Source organism: Dromaius novaehollandiae, chromosome 7, assembly GCF_036370855.1.
Source record: "Dromaius novaehollandiae isolate bDroNov1 chromosome 7, bDroNov1.hap1, whole genome shotgun sequence".
NCBI lineage: Eukaryota > Metazoa > Chordata > Aves > Casuariiformes > Dromaiidae > Dromaius > Dromaius novaehollandiae.
In genome coordinates this window covers 22,938,792-22,960,628 of record NC_088104.1, presented here as the reverse complement: position 1 = coordinate 22,960,628, position 21,837 = coordinate 22,938,792, and the positions used below count along the sequence as shown (strand labels likewise).

The following is a 21,837-nucleotide window of genomic DNA, read 5'->3' as shown; positions in this document are numbered from 1 at the left end:
AAGTAATCTGGAAACATGAAGAATCATACCTAAATTTGAACACAGGCAAAGAGATTTTAAAAGCAATATATTCCTGGAACTTTATTTGTGTATGGTTCTTTTCTTTCTTCAAGTCAGTAGGCCCCTGGTGTTTGATGCACACAAACTCTCCAAATGCTAGAGTTACTATTATTATTACTAGTCTTGCTTGAAATCCAAGATCCCAGTACAATGCCTTTAACTGTTAATTTAGTTAAATAATTGTTAATTTTAACTCAAATTGCAGTATGATTTTTTTTCAAAATTAATCACATTGAAGGAATGTTGCCATCAACTGCAGTGAGAACCACTCCCAAATGCTTTGATGTCGTATTATTTTACTTCTTGGAGACTAGCAGACTGATGGTATGTGAAGGATAAAAATGCCATTTAGCATAAGGAAAGAGAGGATAAGCAGTATATAATACAACAAAGAATGTGAATAAGCTCAGTCATGACTTTCCCTGTCCTAAACTATCAAGACAATACACACTATTAATTAACAGGCAGCTAATTTTAAACAAGTAAAATGGAATACTTTTTAAATCATTGTTTTGTCAACCCATTCAGCCTGCAATACTGTTAAGGTATTTTGGAAGCTGAAAGATAAGCTATTTTTATACCTAGGATACTTAATTGCTAACATAGGTAGCTTCTGAGCTGCAGGGAGCTCATTCAGGGGGTGCATGTTAGTGGAGATTGTTAGAGTACAGAACAATGTACTTCTTCACAGTGTTTGAAAGAGTTTTCTGCAATTTCAGCTGCCTGTGGATTTATGCTTCCTTCCTTTTTATTTGAAAATGTATTTTAAGTTCTATTTTACATGCTCTAAATGACTTCAATGCTTGCATAGGTCCTGAAGCTGCATGGTGAAGTAATGTACAGGAAAACTCTGATTACCAATGATGGTACCTCTGTTGGAGCTGGCAATCCAATTGGTTTGACTGTTGATCCAGCAAGAGGGTAAATTTCCAAAATTGCTGTTGTTTTTGCAAATGAGTATTTTCTCCACATTTTTCCTGATTTTTAGGGCCTTCAGATTCCAGTCTGGACTGACTTTTTTTTTTCATATTTTTGCAGAATTAATATACTCTTTCTATGTCCTACATAATAATTGTATGACTACATAAATAGTTGCATAGATGGTCAAATGGTCGATCTCCTTGAATTGCCATAGACTTACATGTTAAAATTAATTTTTTAATTAAAAAAGGATCTCAGAATACTATGACTGTGGAAAAAAAATCTCTGTAAGATAGGAAATCAGAGTAAAGAGAATTATAAAGTCCATCTTTCTAATATCTTCTGATGTCTCTTGAGGCCTATCTACGATAGAAGAACACACTACATGGGAAGAGTAACACATTTTAAATAGCATAATACTATGATTTTTACTGCTTTCTCCCAAAATGGGAACCCTATACAGGAGTCTGTAAACGGGATTATAAGAGCTCTAGTTTGATTTAAAAAAAAACCAAAACTCAAAACTACAATACGATGCTTTTTTCAAAATCACAGCATTCCATAGGACCATGTTAGTAATGAGATAGTTGTGCTGGTGACTCGGCAGGCTTTCAGATGAGTCAATGCTTGACTTTTTTTCTACTTTTCTCTTTGTCCCTAGCTGGGACTTTGCCTGCCATGTGCCGTATGTGTTTTCTCTTCAGCAGCTCAGGCCAGAGCCATGCATGTATTCCCCAGAGCCAGATAAAGGAACTCTGTTTCATACAGAATTTTAAAACTTGAAGTTTTAACACTGAATCAGAATGAAAGCCACTGTTGAAATCTTGCAGCCCTCTGTGCAAAGAATTGTTACTCTCCTCCTTTCTTATTATGCTACTAGCATTTTGTTGATTTTATCTGCTGAGCCCTTGTGGCTCATACAGGGGAGAAAATGGGTTTCTAAAACTAGTTTAACAAGCATTGTTTGTGTAAAACAAGATCTGTTTTTCATTGTGGGCCTGATTCAAAAGCCATCTGTATTCAGCATGTGCTGAAGCATTTAACTGAGGAAGGAGATGAATTTAAGCACTTGGTTAAGTGACTCTGGGCCATGGATCTCTGTTACTAGCTTTGCTAACAGATGTGACTGTGTATTACAGGAAGCTGTATTGGACAGACCACGGAACCGACAGTGGAGTGCCTGCAAAGGTTGCCAGTGCAAACATGGATGGCTCAGGCATACAAACCCTCTTCACTGGCAACCTTGATCATGTAGAGTTCATTACCATTGACATTAAGGAACAAAAGTTGTACTGGGCTGTCACAAGCACAGGAATGGTAGGAGTTAATTTTTTAATAGTTGCTTTGTTACTAGTTTATCTCTGTCTGTGGTTCTCATGACTAATTCAGTTACCTCAGTTTATTCATATAACTGGGAGTTGCAGGACTGAGCAAAATCGGGACGATTGTTGTCAGTCAGTTGCCTTGAAAAAATATATGGTGAATTTAAATGAAAAAAGGGAAATCATTATTAGCATCCTGATGACACTTGCCTTCCTACATGGAAGGTGCATAAAAACCTTTTGCATGAAGAGGTTTTAGTACCAGATATTGTATTTTAATTTTGTATTATAACATTGACCTTTTATTATAATAAATGTAATATTGAGCTTTGAACTGATTTCTTAGATTGAAAAAGGCAATGTGGATGGTACAAATCGTGTGACTCTGGTGGTACATCTTTCTCATCCATGGGGAATTGCTGTGTATGATACCTTTCTCTACTACACTGATCGAGACTATGAAGTCATTGAACGAGTCGACAAGTCCACTGGAGCAAACAAAGTAGTACTGAGAGATAATGTCCCAAGACTGAAGTGCCTACGGGTTTATTACAGAGACAGTAAGTGTTTGCTAACGAGGAATTTCAAGATACCAACTTGTAAAAACTCCAGCTTCTCTCAGAGACAGAATGCATGTGCTTTCAAAACAAATTGTTCGATTAGAGGAAGGCTTTTAGGAAAGTGTCAGAAGTATTTACTTGATTTTATTAAAGAGTCGTTCCACCATTCAGTTAAGGCATCTGTTGGCATATGTAGTTTTACCATAAAATTATCCATGTAAGATTGACTGAGTAATGAATTCTGTTACTGTTAGCTTCAAATTTATGAGTTTTATCTGATTCTTGGCTGTGTTCATCTTAGCTGAGAAGAAATCAGCAAATTGATTACCAACAGTTATGTACTAAATTGTGCAGTAAAATCTTTCTTTTTGCCACCTAGTTGATAATACTCTGCAAATATATGAATTTAATTTTATATGTGCAGGGGTTTCTGATGAACACAGTTCAAATATGTATGTGTAGCCATGTCTGTCTTTCACAGATTCTGCTGGTTCCTCAAATGGCTGCAGTAATAATATTGGAGTTTGTCAGCAGCTCTGCCTGCCTGTACCTGGTGGATTATTCTCCTGTGCCTGTGCTACTGGCTTTCAGCTAAATCCTGATAACAGAACCTGTTCCCCGTACAGTTCTTTTGTAATTGTTTCTATGCTTTCTGCAATTAAAGGATTTAGTTTAGAGACATCTGATCATTCTGAAGCCATGGTACCACTGGCAGGAAGAGGTATGTGAATATTATAGTAGGAGAAAATCTCATCACTCCTAATTTTTAACAATCTAATACTTGGCCAATTAATTATCAAATGTATTGTATTTAGCACTGCAAGATAAATAGGGTGCATGCTACCTAATCGCTATGCAGGTAACAAATCTGTACAAGGAAGTGGCATTTACTGACATTTATCTTCTTGGAAGGCAATCTCTTTTTTTTACAGTTGTAGATAGTGAGTTTGATTTTAGCACACTGTAAAAGTTAAACTTGAATGGCTTAATACTCTTACATAGTGTTCAAAATACCACGTATCTGAGCTGTAACACTGCAATATGGTATGCATTAGAATTTTATCTGAAAATGCTCTTACAGGAAAAAATGCCATGGCATTATAAATTGGTGATAATTTTTGTACCATGAATATGTAAAATCTTAACTCATTTCTTACCTGCATACCGCTTTTTATACGAATTAGTTTATATTAAAGATAATTAACTACTACTTTTCAAAACATTTTAGGAAGAAATGCACTTCATGTGGATGTTCACATGCCTTCTGGTTTCATCTACTGGTGTGACTTCAGCAGCACAGTTTCTTCTCAGAATGCAATACGTAAAATTAAACCTGATGGTTCTTATTTTAGAAATGTTATTACAAATGGAATAGGACGAAATGGAATTCGTGGCATTGCAATTGACTGGGTAGCAGGTAAGCATCGCTGAATTTGGGAAAGTGTTTTTCTTTACACATTATAAAATTTTTAGACTAATATAAACAGATCCTAATGGAACTATTTCAAAGGGAAATCATACATGATTTTAACTTGTATTGTGTGTCTATGAAATGATTTTAAAACAAGAGGAATTAATGAATGGCTCGTAAGTTTATGTGTACACACAAAAATGAAAGTTCATCTATCTTTTGATATATGACCTAGGTAAAAAATGTTAAACAGAACAAATTTATAATGCCTTTTCCTTTCACGATATTGCTTTAATACATGTCTTAGTTATGTTCTTTCCTTGCCTGTGCATTCATAAGTAGCTGTTGAGTGCATCAGTATACCTACCATTAGTGAGAAACAGGTACTGGAGAGAAGAGTGCACAAAAGTTGTTTCATGACATTTCTGATAGGAAAGAAGGACCTTTCATCTACCCTCAGATCGCTGTGTAGAAATCTAATAAATTACACTGAAAAGTAAACAAAGCAGAAGTACTTTGTTTTTGAACTTTAATTTTCCTATTTACAGTTCCCATTTCCATTTAAGCAGACAGATTATAGATTAATTCAAATATTAACTCTTTAGAAAGTGTTTATTCATTAACTTTAAGTAGCTATCATTACCATTGCTACCTTTATATATATATACACACACACACACACACGCGTGCACGCACACACACAGAATATGTATATATATATTTTGCAGAAGTTCCTCTGTTGCTTGGTATGCTTATAAGCATGAGTTTTAGAATAATTAAGCGTCATACCTTCTTACTGATTACACAAATTTAGTTACTGTATACAATGCCGTGCCATAATATGGATTTCATAGCTGTGTAAAAGGTGAAGGGATAGCAGTATGGAAGGGCATGCCAATGATAGTTATAATTTACCAGTGCTAAATATTTTAGATTAAAAATATTCTAAAGAAAAACTGTGGCTATGTTAACATAATTTTGAACATGTACAACTGATTTTCCCCTTGGAAATCAGAGAGGCTTTATAAATTAATTGATTTTTGTCATTTTAGGTGCCTTTTTTTCTTTCAGATTCCTGAAGGCAGAGGCAAGAACCTTATGCTCCTAACCAATGAGATGTTTATGGCTATTCATTTTATTAAAGCTATATGTTCAGTAATCTATCAGCTCATGTTTTTCAGGTGTTGATTAACGTTCCATTTGTTTTTCTGCTTTGTTTTGTTTTTTCTTTTTAAATGCAGGAAATCTTTATTTTACAAATGCTTTCCTGACAGAGACTTTCATAGAAGTTTTGCGTTTAAACACAACTTACCGCCGTGTTCTGCTTAAAACTACAGTAGATATGCCAAGGCACATAGTAGTAGACCCAAAAAACAGGTATCTGTTCTGGGCAGATTATGGACAGAATCCAAAGATTGAACGTGCATTTCTTGACTGCACCAACAGAACAGTGCTTGTGTCTGAGGGCATTGTCACACCTCGAGGTTTGGCCCTAGATCACAGCAATGGCTACATCTACTGGGTGGATGATTCCTTAGATATGATTGCAAGAATTCAGCCTGATGGTGGTGAAGTTGAAATTGTGCGTTACGGCAGCCGCTATCCAACTCCATATGGTATCACTGTCTTTGGAAATTCCATGATCTGGGTGGATAGGAACCTGAAGAAGGTCTTCCAAGCCAGCAAGGAGCCAGGCAATACAGATCAGCCAACTGTTATACGAGACAACATTAATTGGCTAAGGGATGTTACCATTTACAACAGTGATTTTCAGTCACGTTCACCCCTTGACATCAACAACAATCCTTGTTTGGAGAACAATGGAGACTGTTCCCATCTGTGTTTTGCCCTGCCTGATTTGCAAACACCCAAATGTGGCTGTGCCTTTGGAATGCTAGGCAGTGATGGCAAGAGATGTTCCATTTCAACAGATGATTACTTGATTTTTGCCCTTGAGAATGCCCTCAGAAGCATCCACCTGGATCCTGAAAATCACAGTCCCCCCTTCCGCACAGTCAATGTTTTAAGAACTGCAGTGGCCCTAGACTTTGACAGCATAAACAACCGAATATATTTTACACAAAGTTCTTCTTCAGGGACGGGAAGAATCAGTTATGTTAGTATTTACTCAGGAATTGGCAGTCCAACAGTAGTTGCATCAGGTAAGTGCACTGAAATGTGATTCAAAGTAATTGGATATTGCAAAAACTGGACTGCAGCACCTACCTGCTACCTCAGCTGATATTTTTATTCTATTGGTCCAGGTAGACTGTTTAGTTAAGATATCTGATTAAATCTTCCTTTTGACTCTTCTGATTCTTTTTTTTTCTCTTTTGAGATCCTTATTTCATTTTGATTGCAATGAAATGGAAGTGTAAAACTAGTTAAATATTATTACGTATTTTTAATAGTTCTCAAATTAAAGCAAGTACCATACAAAAACAAAAAGATACTCTCACTTTATCAGTATAAAAAGAAAAATCAGGTTTGTTAATATAGAATTTAAATGCCTGTGAAGATGTTGGCTATTGTAGTGTTTTAGTTTGTTAAAATGTTTGAATGAGTGTGATTATGGACAATCTCCAGTTTTCCCCGAGACTTGCTGTTAAATGCCAATCAGATTCCTGTGGATGTTGCAGGAGGAGCAGCTTTTCAGAACAGAGTGAGATGAGAGAGGGGAGAGCAAGGTATCAGGCCAGTTCAGAGATGGGTCAGAGGTGACGTGAAGCAGAGCTGAGAGAGAGACTGAAAAGACCAACAGACTGTGTTTTGAGAAAGGCAGTAATTGGTGCTAATTGTTTTGTTAAATTGTGTGAGTACATTGGACAGATGGACATCTTCGGTCTTCATTTCAGCACACCTTGCTGTTAAGGGTAGTGTGGAGCTGCACCTTCTCTGGATGAGCTCAGAAGGGTTTGCATCTTGAGTCTTCCCTGTTGCTGTACTATCTTCAAGGATACAGCTTGTTTGCCCTACTGGCTGGGTCCCCTTCCAGGATAGGTACAAAAGGAGGATGAGAATGTCTTTTCTGTATCCATCTCTACTCTATTTGGAGCTGTCTGTATGCATGAGATGCAGTGAGGGATGATTCATATCACTTTGTGGAGAATATCAACCAGTACTTAGGTCTGCATGAGGAAAAGGCCCTTTGTAACCCTGCTGCACACACAAAAACTGTCTAAGTCCAAAGTATTAGTTCTTTAGATTTTAAATGGGCAAATTTGCATTGACACCAATGGCACTTCAAAGAGAAGAATATCTTTGGAGCCGCCACATTATAATAGGAGAAAAGTATTGCAGTATCTCAGGAAACTGTACTATACTGAACTTTTTTTGTATGTGTATTTGCATGTGTGTCTAAGATCTGGGGACTCCAGATGGCATAGCCTTTGACTGGATCAATAACAGAGTTTACTACAGTGACTACCTCAATCAGACTATCAGCTCAATGGCTGTGGATGGCTCTAACCGCACGGTGATTGCCCGGGTTCCACGACCAAGAGCCATTGTATTAGATCCCTGCAGAGGGTATGTGTTGCACTTTGTATACTATATTTTGATTGCAGGTAAAACTGTAGTTCGGGCTTTAAGACTGCCTGGTACTTCCTTTTCTAAGTCCTAGGTTCCAGCTACAAATAACTGTTTGAGATGTAAATCTTTGTTTAAATTTCCCGAGTTGATCTCAGCCTCAGAGATTTGAATTTTCTTCTGAGATTTTTAGAACATTTCTCAATGAGTGTAGGTGTTTGGACTAGAAGCCTTTGTTTGGGAGTAAGAGCTTGAAATTTATTGAGTGCTTATTCCATAAAAAAAAAAAAAAGATTTACACTTGGCTAGTTTAACTTTGAGAAAGCTCCATGTTTATACGTGCTCAGTAAACCCTAGGTTTGTCAGTGAAGTTAATGGAATTGGTTTGTCAGTCAAGTTAACTGAAGAGTTTTTCTGTGCTGGGCATACATCCAGTGCTGCAGGACTTTTTCTGCAGCTGTAGTTCTGGCAGCTTTGGGCATCAGAAGGAGAACCAAGGAATGACCAGTACCCTAACTCCTAGTGCCAGAGCTGTGTGAGCAGGGAGCAGAAGGGTTAGAACCAAGCAATTCTGGCATTCACTTAGCTTCTGAAGTGACTGACTATGCAACCATAACACTCTTTTTCAGAAATATTTATGCAGTAATATTAAAAAATGTAGAGAGAGAAGACCAAATATAGATTTCTCTGATACTGAGCTCTGGCAATGAAGTTATCAAATGGGTGAAGAATAGGCTGTTTCCACATGGACAGCAGGGATAAAGTATGTGCCAAAATGTTTTTAGAGGAAAAACAGAGGGGGAGGTTTCTGACAGATCTGAAATTTCCAGCAAATCTTGGTATGTTAGCAATAGGAGAGAACAGTCTGATTTACTGATTCGTATGCTCCTGTGCAATGCGAGGCAACACATAGATTGTATGTTAGAAATATACAATCAATCTGAAATAGTGTGAGGCAGCTGGAAGTGATAGGTCTAGTGCAGTATGTGAGGCTCTACTAAGTGAAGACTGGAGTCAGATACTGCAGGTAAATGAGACAATGATTTTCAAAGCAGATGTTTGTCAAGCAACTAACCCTTTGCTGGGCTACACAGAGGAAATAAAGGGTTTTTGTTTGAACCAAGGATTCCTCAAAAATATTGTATCTTGATGATCAGGTGGTAGGGCAAAGAGATCTGTCTGTTTAGTCTTACCTGATCTTTGCCTTCTATTGTACTTCTTGAGTGCCTCAGAACTATTCAGATATTTAGTATCAAAACATCCCTGAGAGACTGGGGGCAGTATTACACTGTATTACAAATGAAGAAAGATAAGAAAAAGATTTAACTGACTTCACAGGATTCTCACAGGAGCTCGAAAAACCTTTCTGAAGTTCATTCTAGTGGAGTCCTGTTATTCCCGCTGGAAATCCCCTTGTAAAAGTGGGTCAGAATAGAGGAAGAAGTTCTTTGCTTGTACTTCTGTATTCTTCACTTCAATGGGAGAGGCCAGGGTGGAGATACCTGCTGGAGTAGATATGAGCTTTGTGAGCTCTGTTTGCTAAAAATGTAACTTTGCAATCATCTTATTGGCAGGTACATGTACTGGACTGACTGGAGTTCCAATGCAAAGATAGAACGAGCTACACTTGGAGGAAACTTCAGAACACCTATTGTGAGCACCAATTTGATATGGCCAAATGGGCTTACCCTGGACTATGAAGAACAGCAGCTATACTGGGCTGATGCAAATCTGTATGTATCAATAGCATGCTTGTTGATTTACATCAGATTACTTTTTATCCTTTATTTATTTTTCATCTTTTCCCCCCCCTCTTTTTTTCAATTTAATTTGATACTTTGTATTATAGAATGTTAAAAACTACTTAAAACATTTGCCTTGGAGTTAGATAAAATAAGTTCAAGTGATTTTTTTTACTGTGAACACTAAGTTGTTGGAGTGTTTCTGAGTTTTTGTGAGAACTCTTTTGGTGGCTTGAAGTGAAGGGTGGAGCTTCCTCTTGTAGTCTCCAACAACAACACTAGACACTTGAGAATTTCTAGGTGAGAGATATTGGCCATTCCATGATGAATGGGGAGAGAAGCTGCTAACAGGATGAAAAAGACCAGGGTATGACATCTTTAGTCCCACAACTTCCTTTTCCTTATCTTGCGTGGAGCCATTCTTTTCCAAAGCTTGTGTGTGAAAGGCACCACAGCTTCTTAGAGAATTTTTCCATTCCATTGTCATTCCATAAACACCACCCAGCACCTCAAGCTTTATGCCTTCATAAACATACACACTGCCCTACCTTTTTCTGCTCTTTAGAGTTGAGGATTAAGAGCAGGACAATTGAATGATGGCATGCTTGATGGAGCAGAGACAAACTGAAGTCTATTCTTTCTGTCAGTAAGCCGTTGGCAGCCTTGCCATGCTAACATTATAGTGTTACTGGTCTGATCAGCAAGATGTTGGAAACTGGAGTCAAGGAGCAGCCTTTATCCATGTTCATGCTTGTTCTGCTGTCTTCAATTTGCTGGTGGTACTTCATCTCACTTTCAGCATTTAACTCTGTCCTGTTCTTTTCTGTAAAGCTCTTTGTCTCTCTTTCAAAAAACTCATCTATTACTAGAGGAATTCTTCACGTGTTATCCTCATTGCAAAGAATCTTTGAACAACCTCCAATAGGAATATGTGTGGTTAAAGGAGTGTCTAACATTTGTGGTCTTACAAACAACTTTCAGAAATAATGTCTTTGCCTGAAAAGTGTACATTGAGTCTCCTAGAATCAGCATATCTTTTGTTCCCACACTGGCCTTTGCTGAAGTGGTCATTAGAGTAGAAATGGCTGAAGGGGACAGCTAGTGACAAGGTAGTCCTGAGTCAGCAGCATGGTCTGTGGCAAGTGAAGAGTGGGCCACGTAAATCGGGAACATGGCTATTGCAGAACTTGATGTTGGAGACCTAAATTTCTGGAGATCCTTGAGATCTTGTTTTTTTTGTTTATCATTGCAAATACTATTTGTAAGGTAGAATCAGAACTGGAAGATTAACTAGGAAGAAATGTGTGTTTATTATATATATGTGCATACTATATATTAGAACTCTTTTTTTCCCCTTCTCTATTCATATGCGAGAACTAGCAGAAAGTGTGTATTTATAATTTCAGGGATTTGCTTGTATTTCCTGGTTGTGTGAATTTGGGTCTGCAGAAGATAAAAGAGAGATGAAAACATTTCCCATTTCTTGGGTCTGTTGTTCTTCTCCTGTACAAGAAGTCATTAATGTCACACCCGTTCCAACAGCGTACTCTTTTATGAAATTTAAAATTCATTTTAGCTCTCAATAAAGTAGTTGTTCAAACATTTCAGTCTGTAAACTGATTACTTACAGTACATTATTGTGTCAGTATTGCAGACTTGCTACTTTGCATTACTACTGGAAAGTATGGGTTAACAACACCCTACACTTTGACATTGGTGCACATTACTGAAATGGTGGTTACTAGTTGCAGGGCTAATTAGGCATTGTTTATATAAAAGTTAAAAGACTTTTTAGAAGTCCTGTTAAAAGACAGGAAAAGTTGTCATCGTATCTTTATTATTTTAGGCAGAAGATTGAGCGATGCACACTCACTGGTACAAACCGTGAGATAATTGTTAGCACTGCTCTGCATCCATTTGCAATGACGTTGTTTGATCAGCACATTTATTGGACAGACTGGAACACACGAAGCATTTACCGAGCTAATAAGTATGATGGTTCAGATCAGATTGTAATGATCATGAATCTGCCACAGAGACCGATGGATATTCATGTTTGGGCAAAGAGTAAGCAGCAGCAGTGTACCAATCCTTGCAACCAGTTCAATGGTGGTTGCAGTCACATCTGTGCACCAGGTAAGCTATTATGCTTGATGACTGTAAGCAGTTAATATTACCTGTATTAGAACTCACAGTATAACAGTGGATAGTCACATGGGCACAGCTGAAATATTTCATAATTAAAACAAATATACATGTATATAGATGTTTAATATTTATTTTATTAATATAGTACAATGAAAATGATTCCAGTTCAGGGTCATGGTACTTTGGCCAACATACCAGACGTTGTGTCTGCGAATCTTCACAAATAAAAATTGTAAGTTTCCTTAATTTAAACCAAAACACTTCTCCCGGGATTCTAACTTATATCTCTGTGGTGAGAAATAATTGTCCGTTTTGTAGCTTAAGACTTGGGTGCACATGCAAGGAGAGAACCAAAGTGCTGCAACAGGTCGTTAATCTAGATGACCAGGAAAAGTTTGTTCCCCCAAAAGCATATCTGCCGCATGGCTGATTAGTGTGGTGTGTGTTTCTGGGAGTTAGGATCCTTGACTTTGGAAAATCCCATTCATGGGCTGCTTTCATCTTTAGTGTCTTAAATGCCTTTAAAAATCTATCTCGCCTGAAGACAACTTGATTTCGCATTGATTTTGAGAAGATCAGTTAGTTCAGTGTATGGAAGTTTTGAAAATCTTGTTTTAATTTTGAGGGTAAAGCCTCACCCGACGTATCTCTGATACTTGAAAGCATCAGGTGCTGTCTTTCTGCCACCCAGAAAGTATTTGGACAGCAAGCAAACATTAAGATATTCCAAGTTTTGATCTCAGTTCCTCTATTGGACTCTGAAATAACCCTTCTGGATTTTAATGGGTTTGCATATGCTTAACTGAGATAAAAATCTGCCTCAATAGCCACATTTCTATCTAAGCAGATAGATCTTACAGAAGTTACAAGAATTTCAGTGCATTTCACAGTGTTATAGCTGTGAATGGTTTCATAGGAGCCCATCTAAAGCATCAATACTAAATATCTTTGCATTTTTGTTGTTGTTGTTCCTTACTGTCAAACATAAATTTAGGTCCAGCTGGTGCAGAATGTCAATGTCCCTCTGAAGGTCGCTGGTATTTAGCTAATAATAACAAGCACTGTATTGTGGATAATGGTACCAGGTGTGATGCTGGTTTCTTCACATGTCTTAACGGGCACTGTATCTCAGAGCGGTGGAAATGCGACAACGACAATGATTGTGGTGATGGCAGTGATGAGCTAGAGCATGTGTGTGGTAAGCATTTAACACACGAGAAAATGATGTAGTTTCTGTCCTGCCTATACTATATTCAGTATCGCTTTTATGGTTTTATGATCATGGGCTTGCATCATGTGGCTTTATATCAGAAATAATCCCTTGCCTGCTCTCAGACTTTGTTTTACATCATGAGGTCTGCATGGCAATAGATTTGCTGTAGAATCTAGAAGAGCTTTAGGTTTGACTTTGTATCATGCATACCCAATTTCTACTTTGTTTAATTCAAATGTGTATTTTACTTTTCATGCAGTCCGTTTTGCTGCTGTGTTTGCCCTGGCAGGTAAAAAGAGAAATATTGTGATTTTACTTGCTACTTTGTCAGAGAACTGAGATTGCATTTTATCCATGTATTTTATTATTCTTTTTTATTTCCTGCAGCTTTTCATACTTGTCAGCCAACAGCTTTTACCTGTGGCAATGGGCGATGTGTACCTTATCATTACCGCTGTGATCACTACAATGACTGTGGAGACAACAGTGATGAGGTTGGCTGCCTGTTCCGAACTTGTGACTCCCATACAGAATTTACCTGCAATAATGGAAGGTGTATATCTCTTCAGTATGTCTGCAATGGGGTAAACAACTGTTATGATAATGGCACATCCGATGAGAGAAATTGCCGTAAGTTCATCCTAATTACCTATTGTATATTTGAGTCTGATTCTTTAGACCAAAGAAGCAGCAATTTTTTCTTTTTTTGGTTGTGAAGAATTATGACACAATCAGTAAAGAGGATAGAAGGTTATTTATTTACATTACATATTTGGCTTTCTATTATTTTGAAGCAGACTAAATTGTTAAAAGATACACTCCTGAGTAATGTGAGATTTTACATAATAACTATCAGTTTAAATAGCCAGCCTTGACCCAACACATACTAATGCAGTGCTTAATATGTGTGGTATTGCGAGTAATCCCATTGACTTCAACAGAATTATTTCAGATGAATCCAACGCAGGGCTTATATTTTTGCAGGATTTGCCTTGAGTTTGACAGTGGATTTTTATTGTTAAGTTTGTATCATGCTATATTAATTATAATGATTTTCTTCAGCAGGAGTGAATACTGTGATTACTTTACAGACATAGTTTATATTTGTTTTATTTAAGTTATATTCCCTATATATCTTGAAAGTCATCAGTAAAACATGAAATATGTTAGTTTTCCTAAAAATATAAACTGTGATTAATTCAATATTGATTACCAATGCACTTAAGCTAAGTATGTGTTTGCCACCAGCATTAAGTCCTTCAATGGAAAACTTATAGCTGGAGTTAAAGAAATAGTGAGGAAAATGTATTTAGAGATGAGTGTGCTTTTTACATCTTTGTGTGCACACTGATTTTTTGAAATATATTTATGATTTGTGATTCACTTCTTTTTTTTATTCTCAGTGAAATCCAAATTTGTAGAATTCTTTCTCTGTTAGTCATTTATGATTGATCTGCTGATTCACATAGTACCAGTTCATTGCAAAAGCAGGCATTACTTGTGAATGTGAATACATGTCAATTTACATTCCTTCACCCCCAAGTATTGGCATGTGTTTCTTCAATTATGTTTTTGTCAGCATTTTTGCCAATAAGAGTGATTGCCTAATTGTTTCCATATAGCATGAACAATAAAAATACATTATAGCATTTGAACAGAAATGAGAGGAAAATGGTTTGTATTTTCATTATCATTTTCATTATCATCATGTATTCATGGGTTTCATTTTCATTCAGATTTCCATTTTCCGAGGAAACCTAGGATTATCCAGTACTGAAGAGGAGGATGTCAAGGAAAACACACAGAATTCTACTTTGCTTTTAATGTGCTGTTGTTTTCAATGGGAAGAGGCCATTTGCAGGTGTCTCGGCCTAGAAGTTTTAAAGACACTTCAGCCATTTTAAAGCCTCTTGGTCTCCTTTGGGTGCAGCTGACAATGAATTAGCGTATATGACCTGCGTATATGACCAAAAAATGTAATTGGAGTTCCAACAGATGGGACTCTTTTTAACAATATTATGTATCTTTCAATGAGATACAGCTTAGTGGTATTTTTTTTTTAAAAAAAGCAGCTCTTAATAATTTTTGCTTTTTTTTCTCTCCTTAAAGCGGAGCGCACTTGCCAATCTGGTTTTACAAAATGTCAAAGCACAAACATTTGCATACCTCGAACATATTTGTGCGATGGTGATAATGACTGTGGAGATATGAGTGATGAGAGCCCTACTCACTGTGGTAAGTTAATAGGCCCTCAGTTACCTTCCTGCACTTCAATCATTTATTCCACTGCTCCTTGCCGTCAACATAACCCTGACTGTTCTGAGAACATCTACCCTTTTGTAATACTGTAGATTTGTAAGGTATATACACTGTACCTCTCATTTATCTAAATTGTGCTTTTATCTAGTAAAAATGAGCATCATTTTTTGCAGCATTTTTATGTGCCATTTGAGGGATTATTCCTTTCGCTTGCTCTGGCCTGTACTTTTATATTTTTATGGGGTTATTGGAACTGAACCGTTATAGTGAATTGCCTTTTTCTGGAACTTTAAAACTAGGTTATTTTTTCCTATGATCAAATGAAGTTAAATGTAGTTTCCTTTAGCTCTTTCATGTGGCTGTGTATACTGTACCATATGTTTCATCTTTCATTGTAGTTTCTAGTTACTGTACAAAAGCATCTAGTTTTCTATCAGCCTTAATTAGGAAGTAGCATTCCTTACTAGAGCACACATTTGTTTTTCGGTAGTGCTTGTCCCAGGTAAAAATGTCTTGGATCAATTTGTAAAAGGTAACAGATATTTATAGACAGTGATTTACTTTTAGTACTGTCTGACTGGATTATTTTTGCTTGCACTAATTTTCCTGACATTACCTGCCTTGAAGTAGCTATGCCATAATCTTTCTAAAACATGAGTTCAGTTTTTGTACCTGAATGTGGCCACTTTGTGCATTGACCTCTATGTGTCAAAGAAAATGTCGCTGTATATACAGACAGAGTGAGTCTTGTTCTGCTCATGAAAGGTGTGCTTCATCCCTTCCACAGCTTAAGTCCCCAGCAGCACTGGGATTACTGATCCTTAAATTGAGAAGTGCAGGGAAAGGGGAAAGAAAGAATGAGAGAAAGGGAGGATGGGGGATGAAAGAAGCTCAAAGATCTTGCTAAGCGAGCATGTTACTCTCCATCATTAATGACACATCTAAGAGCAATCAGAAGGCCAGGCTAGGTCCTTTTTGGTATCTTGGAACCATCACATGGTACAGGAAAATATCAGTAACTACTGAAGAAATTATCAAGCCCAATATACGTACCAGGTTCAAAGGGCTCTGCCAGAATACAAGAAGAAATATTTGCGCAGTGCTTGGCTGGAACTATTCAGTGTTACAGTCTTCAGTCTACAGTTCGTCACTGGCATTAAGAAAAGATTCCTACCTGCAAGTCAAGAAGAATGAGTGGGAGAACAAGGAAAGCAGTATCTGCCATGAGATGTTACTTCCTTACTTTCCCATTCTGATTGCTTGTAAAGCCTAAAGTCTCCTACTGCCTGATTAGGGCACTAGAGAAATGAGGACACTGGACTGTGTTCAGTTTCTTGTGCACAAGTCTCAAATATAAATGTAGAGCATATTTATAACCACTGTGTGCAATCTTATTTCCATGGCAAATTCTGTCCCCTTATAAGCTGATACATATACCTAAGGAGAGAATTAGTTTCATTCTTGCATAGAAAAGTCAAGCTAATTTGTACAAAGAACTCTTTGCCGATAGACAATGGAAAGACATCCTTCCTAGCATAATCTTTTCTCTTTCTTTTTTGGGGTCTGTAATATTTTTGCATAACATGGATTCAAAAGCAACTTAAAACAAGTTGGAAGGGTAACAGAAAGAAAGAAGTCATACATAGGTTTTTTCTTCCAGTCTCACTGACTTGCACAAATAGTGAGTTTCGTTGTACGTCGGGACGTTGTATTCCTGCTCATTGGTACTGTGATCAAGGAATAGACTGTGCTGATGGCTCTGATGAACCTGCCTCTTGTGGTAAGTGTATGCTCAAAAGATGTGTATACTGAAAAACAAGATGGGCTATGGGAAATCAATAGTTTCTTTTGTAGGCAATAGTTTGGATCCATTGAAGATGGAAACTAAGTATTTTCTGCAGTTTATTCAGTGGCTTTAAGTAATCTGAGTCACTGAGTAATCTGAGTCAGTAATTTTACTACAGGTTCTGTGTGGAATATGAATCCTCTTAACTGCCACAATGGATAACTCTTGATGTAAAGCCTCCTGTGTCTTCATAAAACTGTAATGGTGGTGAGTCAACTGATGAGAGGTGGCAAGTATTGCCACATCTTTAAAGACATCTTTAGCTTAAGAAGATGTCTTGCAGCTTACATCAACTTTAGATCCTCAGTTCATAAATAATAGTTAAATCAGGGTCATTATGTACTGACTGATGTGTTCATGTTAAATTTAATCCTGTCTTCATATTTTAGTTTTCTGGTCTCAGGTTTCTTGAGCAAGCTACTTCTGAACTTTAGCAAGATTGACAGCCTGATAATCCAAACAGTACAGTACTTGTAGCAGCTGTTAGTATAGTTGACCTAGAGGGAAACTCTGGGCTATTAAGAGGAGCTGTTCTCCTTATCTCAGCATGTAATATTTCATTTAGTCTCTTATACATAAGCTTCCATTCTACATTTCAGTATCATAAGCTTCTCCCTAAAATACCTTCCTCAGTAGATTATCATGGCAGTGCAAGTTAGTTTAACAAGCAGAGTTATTGTGTTCATTTTTAAGAGCCCCAAGTGCGGACTTGTTCAAGCGACCAGTTCAGGTGTGATGATGGCAGATGTATCCCAGCAACATGGATCTGTGATGGTGATAATGACTGTGGGGATATGAGTGACGAGGATCAAAGACACAATTGTGGTAGGTGTCTAATCCAAAGAGATACTTCACCTTCTCTGTTCGACCTGCTGGCATTTTCTCTAAAATCTCTGACAGTTTTTCTGTCCATAAAGGTAAACGTTAAGCACGAGGTAGTATGAACTAAAATTTTACATTTTTCTGGTTTAAAAAAAAAATTGTTCTAATTTTGTGGGTGCTCATCTTTGAATTAGTGAGTTGGAATGGAGATGTAAATAACCTGGTTTGTTTATATCATCTGGGCAACAAAAGCATCTTCAGCAGTCTGAAGTTCACTGATCATCGCACCCTGCATTTTGTGCATATTAATATCCACATGGTTTTGACATAGTATCTTTATGTATTAGTGAGCAAAAAAAGCATGGCTGTTCAGAGGGTGAACAAAGGAAAGAAGGTCCAGGAAGCCTGATTTTGCTTCTTGATACCTTTAACAGCAGTTGGATACACTTGAAGTCTTTGTCCTATTTCAGTTCAGTGGTGCTCCCTCTGCTCCCTGGAGCACAAAATACTTCAAAGAAAGTGGTGATTGGACAGCCTAGGGCTAATTTCCATTCAGCTGCTGGAAAATCTGGCCTGACACATGGAAGGCTTATACTGAGAATCCAGCAAGATCCAGCGCTCTGCACACCCCAGCATTACCTAAGGAATCCTAAAGTGTTTTGGCTCACAGACAACCTCCTGACTGAATATTAGTGGGAATGAGTATGACTTTTGTATACGAGAGAGTACAGTGGTATCTGTTTCTGCATGTGGAGCAGAGCATATGTATGATATTAAGGCCGGGTGGCAGGGCTGGGAGGTGGTGTTATGTACATGGAGTACAACTTGCTGACTCAGCAAACATGCTTTGTTTCAGCAAACCGCAACTGCACAGCAGCAGAGTTCACGTGTGCCAATAATCGGCCCCCGCTCAGGAGGTGCATTCCTCGGGCATGGGTCTGTGACGGTGATGCTGACTGCAGTGATGCTTTTGATGAACACCAGAACTGCACACGAAGATCTTGTACAGAAAATGAGTTCACTTGTAATAATGGCTTGTGTATCCGAAGCACATACAGGTTTGTAAATACTGAAGCCACTGCAGAAAATCCTCAAAATTTGCCTGAAGTGAAGGAACTAATTCAACTTAATTTTTGTGTGCTGGTTAGTTGTTAAATAGGTTTGCATATGGTAGTTAAATTATTTGTCTGTTCTACGTTCCTGTGTTAGTTTTAACTTGAAAATGCCTTTTGTATGTTAATATGCCCTGTGCTCATCATTGGCTTTTAATACTTTTTTGTGGGCCCAGTACCATCTCTTGAGGTGATTCTGATCAGTTTTTCTGATTGATTGCACAAATACATTAGGTTTCTTTTTGGTAATGGATAAAGGGAATAGGAGCAGGATTCACAAGATCAAATCGCGTATCATATGGGCCTGATTTTTGAAAGTCTGTCCTGTTGGAGCCAATAACATCTGAGCTCCTTTAGAAATCAGGAGAGTGAGTGTATCAATCTGCCCTATAGTCACTGTCTTCTTAAAACTGATCAAAGTATTCATTCTTCTTCAGATGTGACAGACGGAATGACTGTGGTGACAGCAGTGATGAAAGGGGGTGCATCTATGAAGCGTGTCAACAGCACCAGTTTACCTGTCAGAACGGGCGCTGCATTTCCAAGGCCTACATCTGTGATGGGGATAATGACTGTGGTGATGAATCTGATGAGCTGGAACATCTCTGTAGTACACCAGAAGCAACTTGCTCTCCCCATCATTTTAAATGTGACAATGGAAACTGCATTGAAATGGTTAAAGTCTGCAATCGGTTGGATGATTGCTTAGATAATAGCGATGAAAAAGGATGTGGTATGTGTAGATTTATCTGGATGGTCTTACTCCATTTAAAATGCTTAGGCAGCTTGTTAAAAATGAGCTCTTAAGACAATTGCTTAATTACAATGATACATATTCTATCCAAGGTGTCTTTAGGATTATAAGAAATGTATATATCTAATCTTTTGTTTTAATTAAATCATATTAATTATATACTGTTTTAACAAGCCATGAAAACTAGTTAATTATATAAAATGTAAATATAGTTTATACATTGTTATGTATTACTCTTACATTTACAAAATGTACCATTCATAAGTGTGTTTTGCACTCAATGAGTTTGGTGATAGACCTCAAAGGAGCTGGAATAATTTATATTGGTTGACATTCTTTTCCTTGCTCCTCTATTGTATCCCGTCCAGATTCATATTCAGAATTTTCAGAGGGAGGGAGGGAGAGGGAGAGAGAATACACTGAATAATCACTGCACTATTTTCTCAGCAAGCCAGTTCCTTGAACAGAATTCCTTTTCCTTCCCCAGGTGTAAATGAATGCAGTGACCCTTCAATCAGTAGGTGTGATCATGACTGCACAGACACCCAGACAAGTTTCTACTGTTCTTGCCATCCTGGATACAAACTTATGTCTGATAAACGGACTTGTGATGATATAGATGAGTGCAATGAAACTCCATCAGTATGTAGCCAGATTTGTGAGAACACAGCTGGCTCCTACATCTGTAAGTGTGCCCCAGGCTATATCCGGGAGCCCGATGGAAAAAGCTGCCGACAAAATAGTAATATCTCCCCATACCTTATTTTTAGCAACCGTTACTATCTGAGAAATCTCACAGCAGATGGCCAGTCTTACTCTCTCATTTTGCAAGGACTGAGAAATGTGGTGGCACTGGACTTTGACAGGGTGGAAAAAAGGTTGTACTGGATTGATGTGGGGAGGAAGGTCATTGAACGAATGTTCCTAAATGGAACAAATAAGGAGGCAGTGATAAGTGATGATGTGCCCAGCGGGGAAGGTATCGCTGTTGACTGGGTTGGCAGGTAAGAAAATATATTTTCTGTCCTTCTGGTCTACTAAGGAAATGATGTGTGAGGGAATTTATCTTAGGGTCTTTCTGTCCCTTCATGTGAAACTCCTGAAGAGCACTAGAATAGCTTTGGATTGTGAATACAGTAGTATAGAACTACTCTAGAAAAATTTATCAGATTCTAATGCATTATCTAAAACTTTTGGTTATAATGCTCTCATATCTATTATACTGAGTTACTGTCTCACCAATGATAATGTTGTGCATATGACTCCTGGGAGAGACTTGTTAGGAAACTGTCATTGAACAGAACTAGCCAAGCAGGCTAGTGAGAGGATTACATCTGGCGATGGGGTAGGGATTCTGAGCTTAGTCTCTTCCTTCTTATGCTAGCACTAGCTGAGGTTGGGATTCAGGCCTCACTCTGTATGTAAATAATATGCTACACCATGTAGCTAGATTCTAGTGAAGTTAGTAACAATTAACAATTATGGAATTTAGCTTCTGTACCAATGTGAAGAGCATCTTTCTTTTGCTCTTGAAAAAAGTATCCATAACTGCTGTAAGCTTACTTGCTGTAAGGAGTGCAGTATAAGGGTTAGGTGATTGTAAAGCACTTTGCATTTTGGTCATTTTTTAATTGCCTGCTGTGTGTCATAAGGTAGTTTGATTTATTCCCACAGAGACTCTGTCCTTATGTAGTGCCCTCTCTGAGAGCATTCTTGGCGGCGTTTCATACGATTTTGCTCTTCTTTTGATTGCATTACTATCAACATGAAAAGTTCAAATGTCATGAATTAGACTCTCCAAATTATGAGATTGGCTTAAAAAGTCACATTTGGAGTGTATATGAGAGTGTCTGTATATGAATATGTGAATTTAGTTGGGTTTTTATAGTTGTTTTTATATTATAGTTCTTATTTTTGAACCCCTTTGTCTCTAAGGCTAATGCTGATTAACGTTCCTAGCATTCCCAAATGATTTGCGATTCACAGAGATGTGAGAAAGGAAAAGGTATTTTTAGTCCAAATGGTCCTACTGCTCCACTGTTAATACAGGTGCTGAATTAATTCAGCTCCCATCAGTTAAGTCTTCAATCATGTTTTGTTGAGGTGTTTCAGAGAGGCTGAAGGAAGATATATGATGGT

The 21,837-nt window shown here is 37.6% G+C and overlaps 1 protein-coding gene across 4 annotated transcripts in view; it reads left to right on the top strand.

The window, feature by feature from the left end:
• The window catches only part of LRP2 (LDL receptor related protein 2), a 133,257-nt gene that overhangs the window by 76,627 nt on the left and 34,793 nt on the right, over positions 1–21,837 (top strand). For all 4 annotated transcript variants that reach the window (XM_064514893.1, XM_026093805.2, XM_064514891.1 and 1 more), the window contains 17 exons: positions 872–981; positions 2,121–2,298; positions 2,650–2,863; positions 3,345–3,584; positions 4,092–4,280; positions 5,516–6,436; positions 7,637–7,802; positions 9,377–9,535; positions 11,391–11,680; positions 12,687–12,890; positions 13,293–13,535; positions 15,015–15,140; positions 16,825–16,944; positions 17,704–17,835; positions 18,689–18,890; positions 19,382–19,677; positions 20,186–20,702. In XM_064514893.1, coding sequence (XP_064370963.1) covers positions 872–981; positions 2,121–2,298; positions 2,650–2,863; positions 3,345–3,584; positions 4,092–4,280; positions 5,516–6,436; positions 7,637–7,802; positions 9,377–9,535; positions 11,391–11,680; positions 12,687–12,890; positions 13,293–13,535; positions 15,015–15,140; positions 16,825–16,944; positions 17,704–17,835; positions 18,689–18,890; positions 19,382–19,677; positions 20,186–20,702 — 4,307 coding nt within the window. The remainder of the gene's footprint in view (positions 1–871; positions 982–2,120; positions 2,299–2,649; positions 2,864–3,344; positions 3,585–4,091; positions 4,281–5,515; positions 6,437–7,636; positions 7,803–9,376; positions 9,536–11,390; positions 11,681–12,686; positions 12,891–13,292; positions 13,536–15,014; positions 15,141–16,824; positions 16,945–17,703; positions 17,836–18,688; positions 18,891–19,381; positions 19,678–20,185; positions 20,703–21,837) is intronic.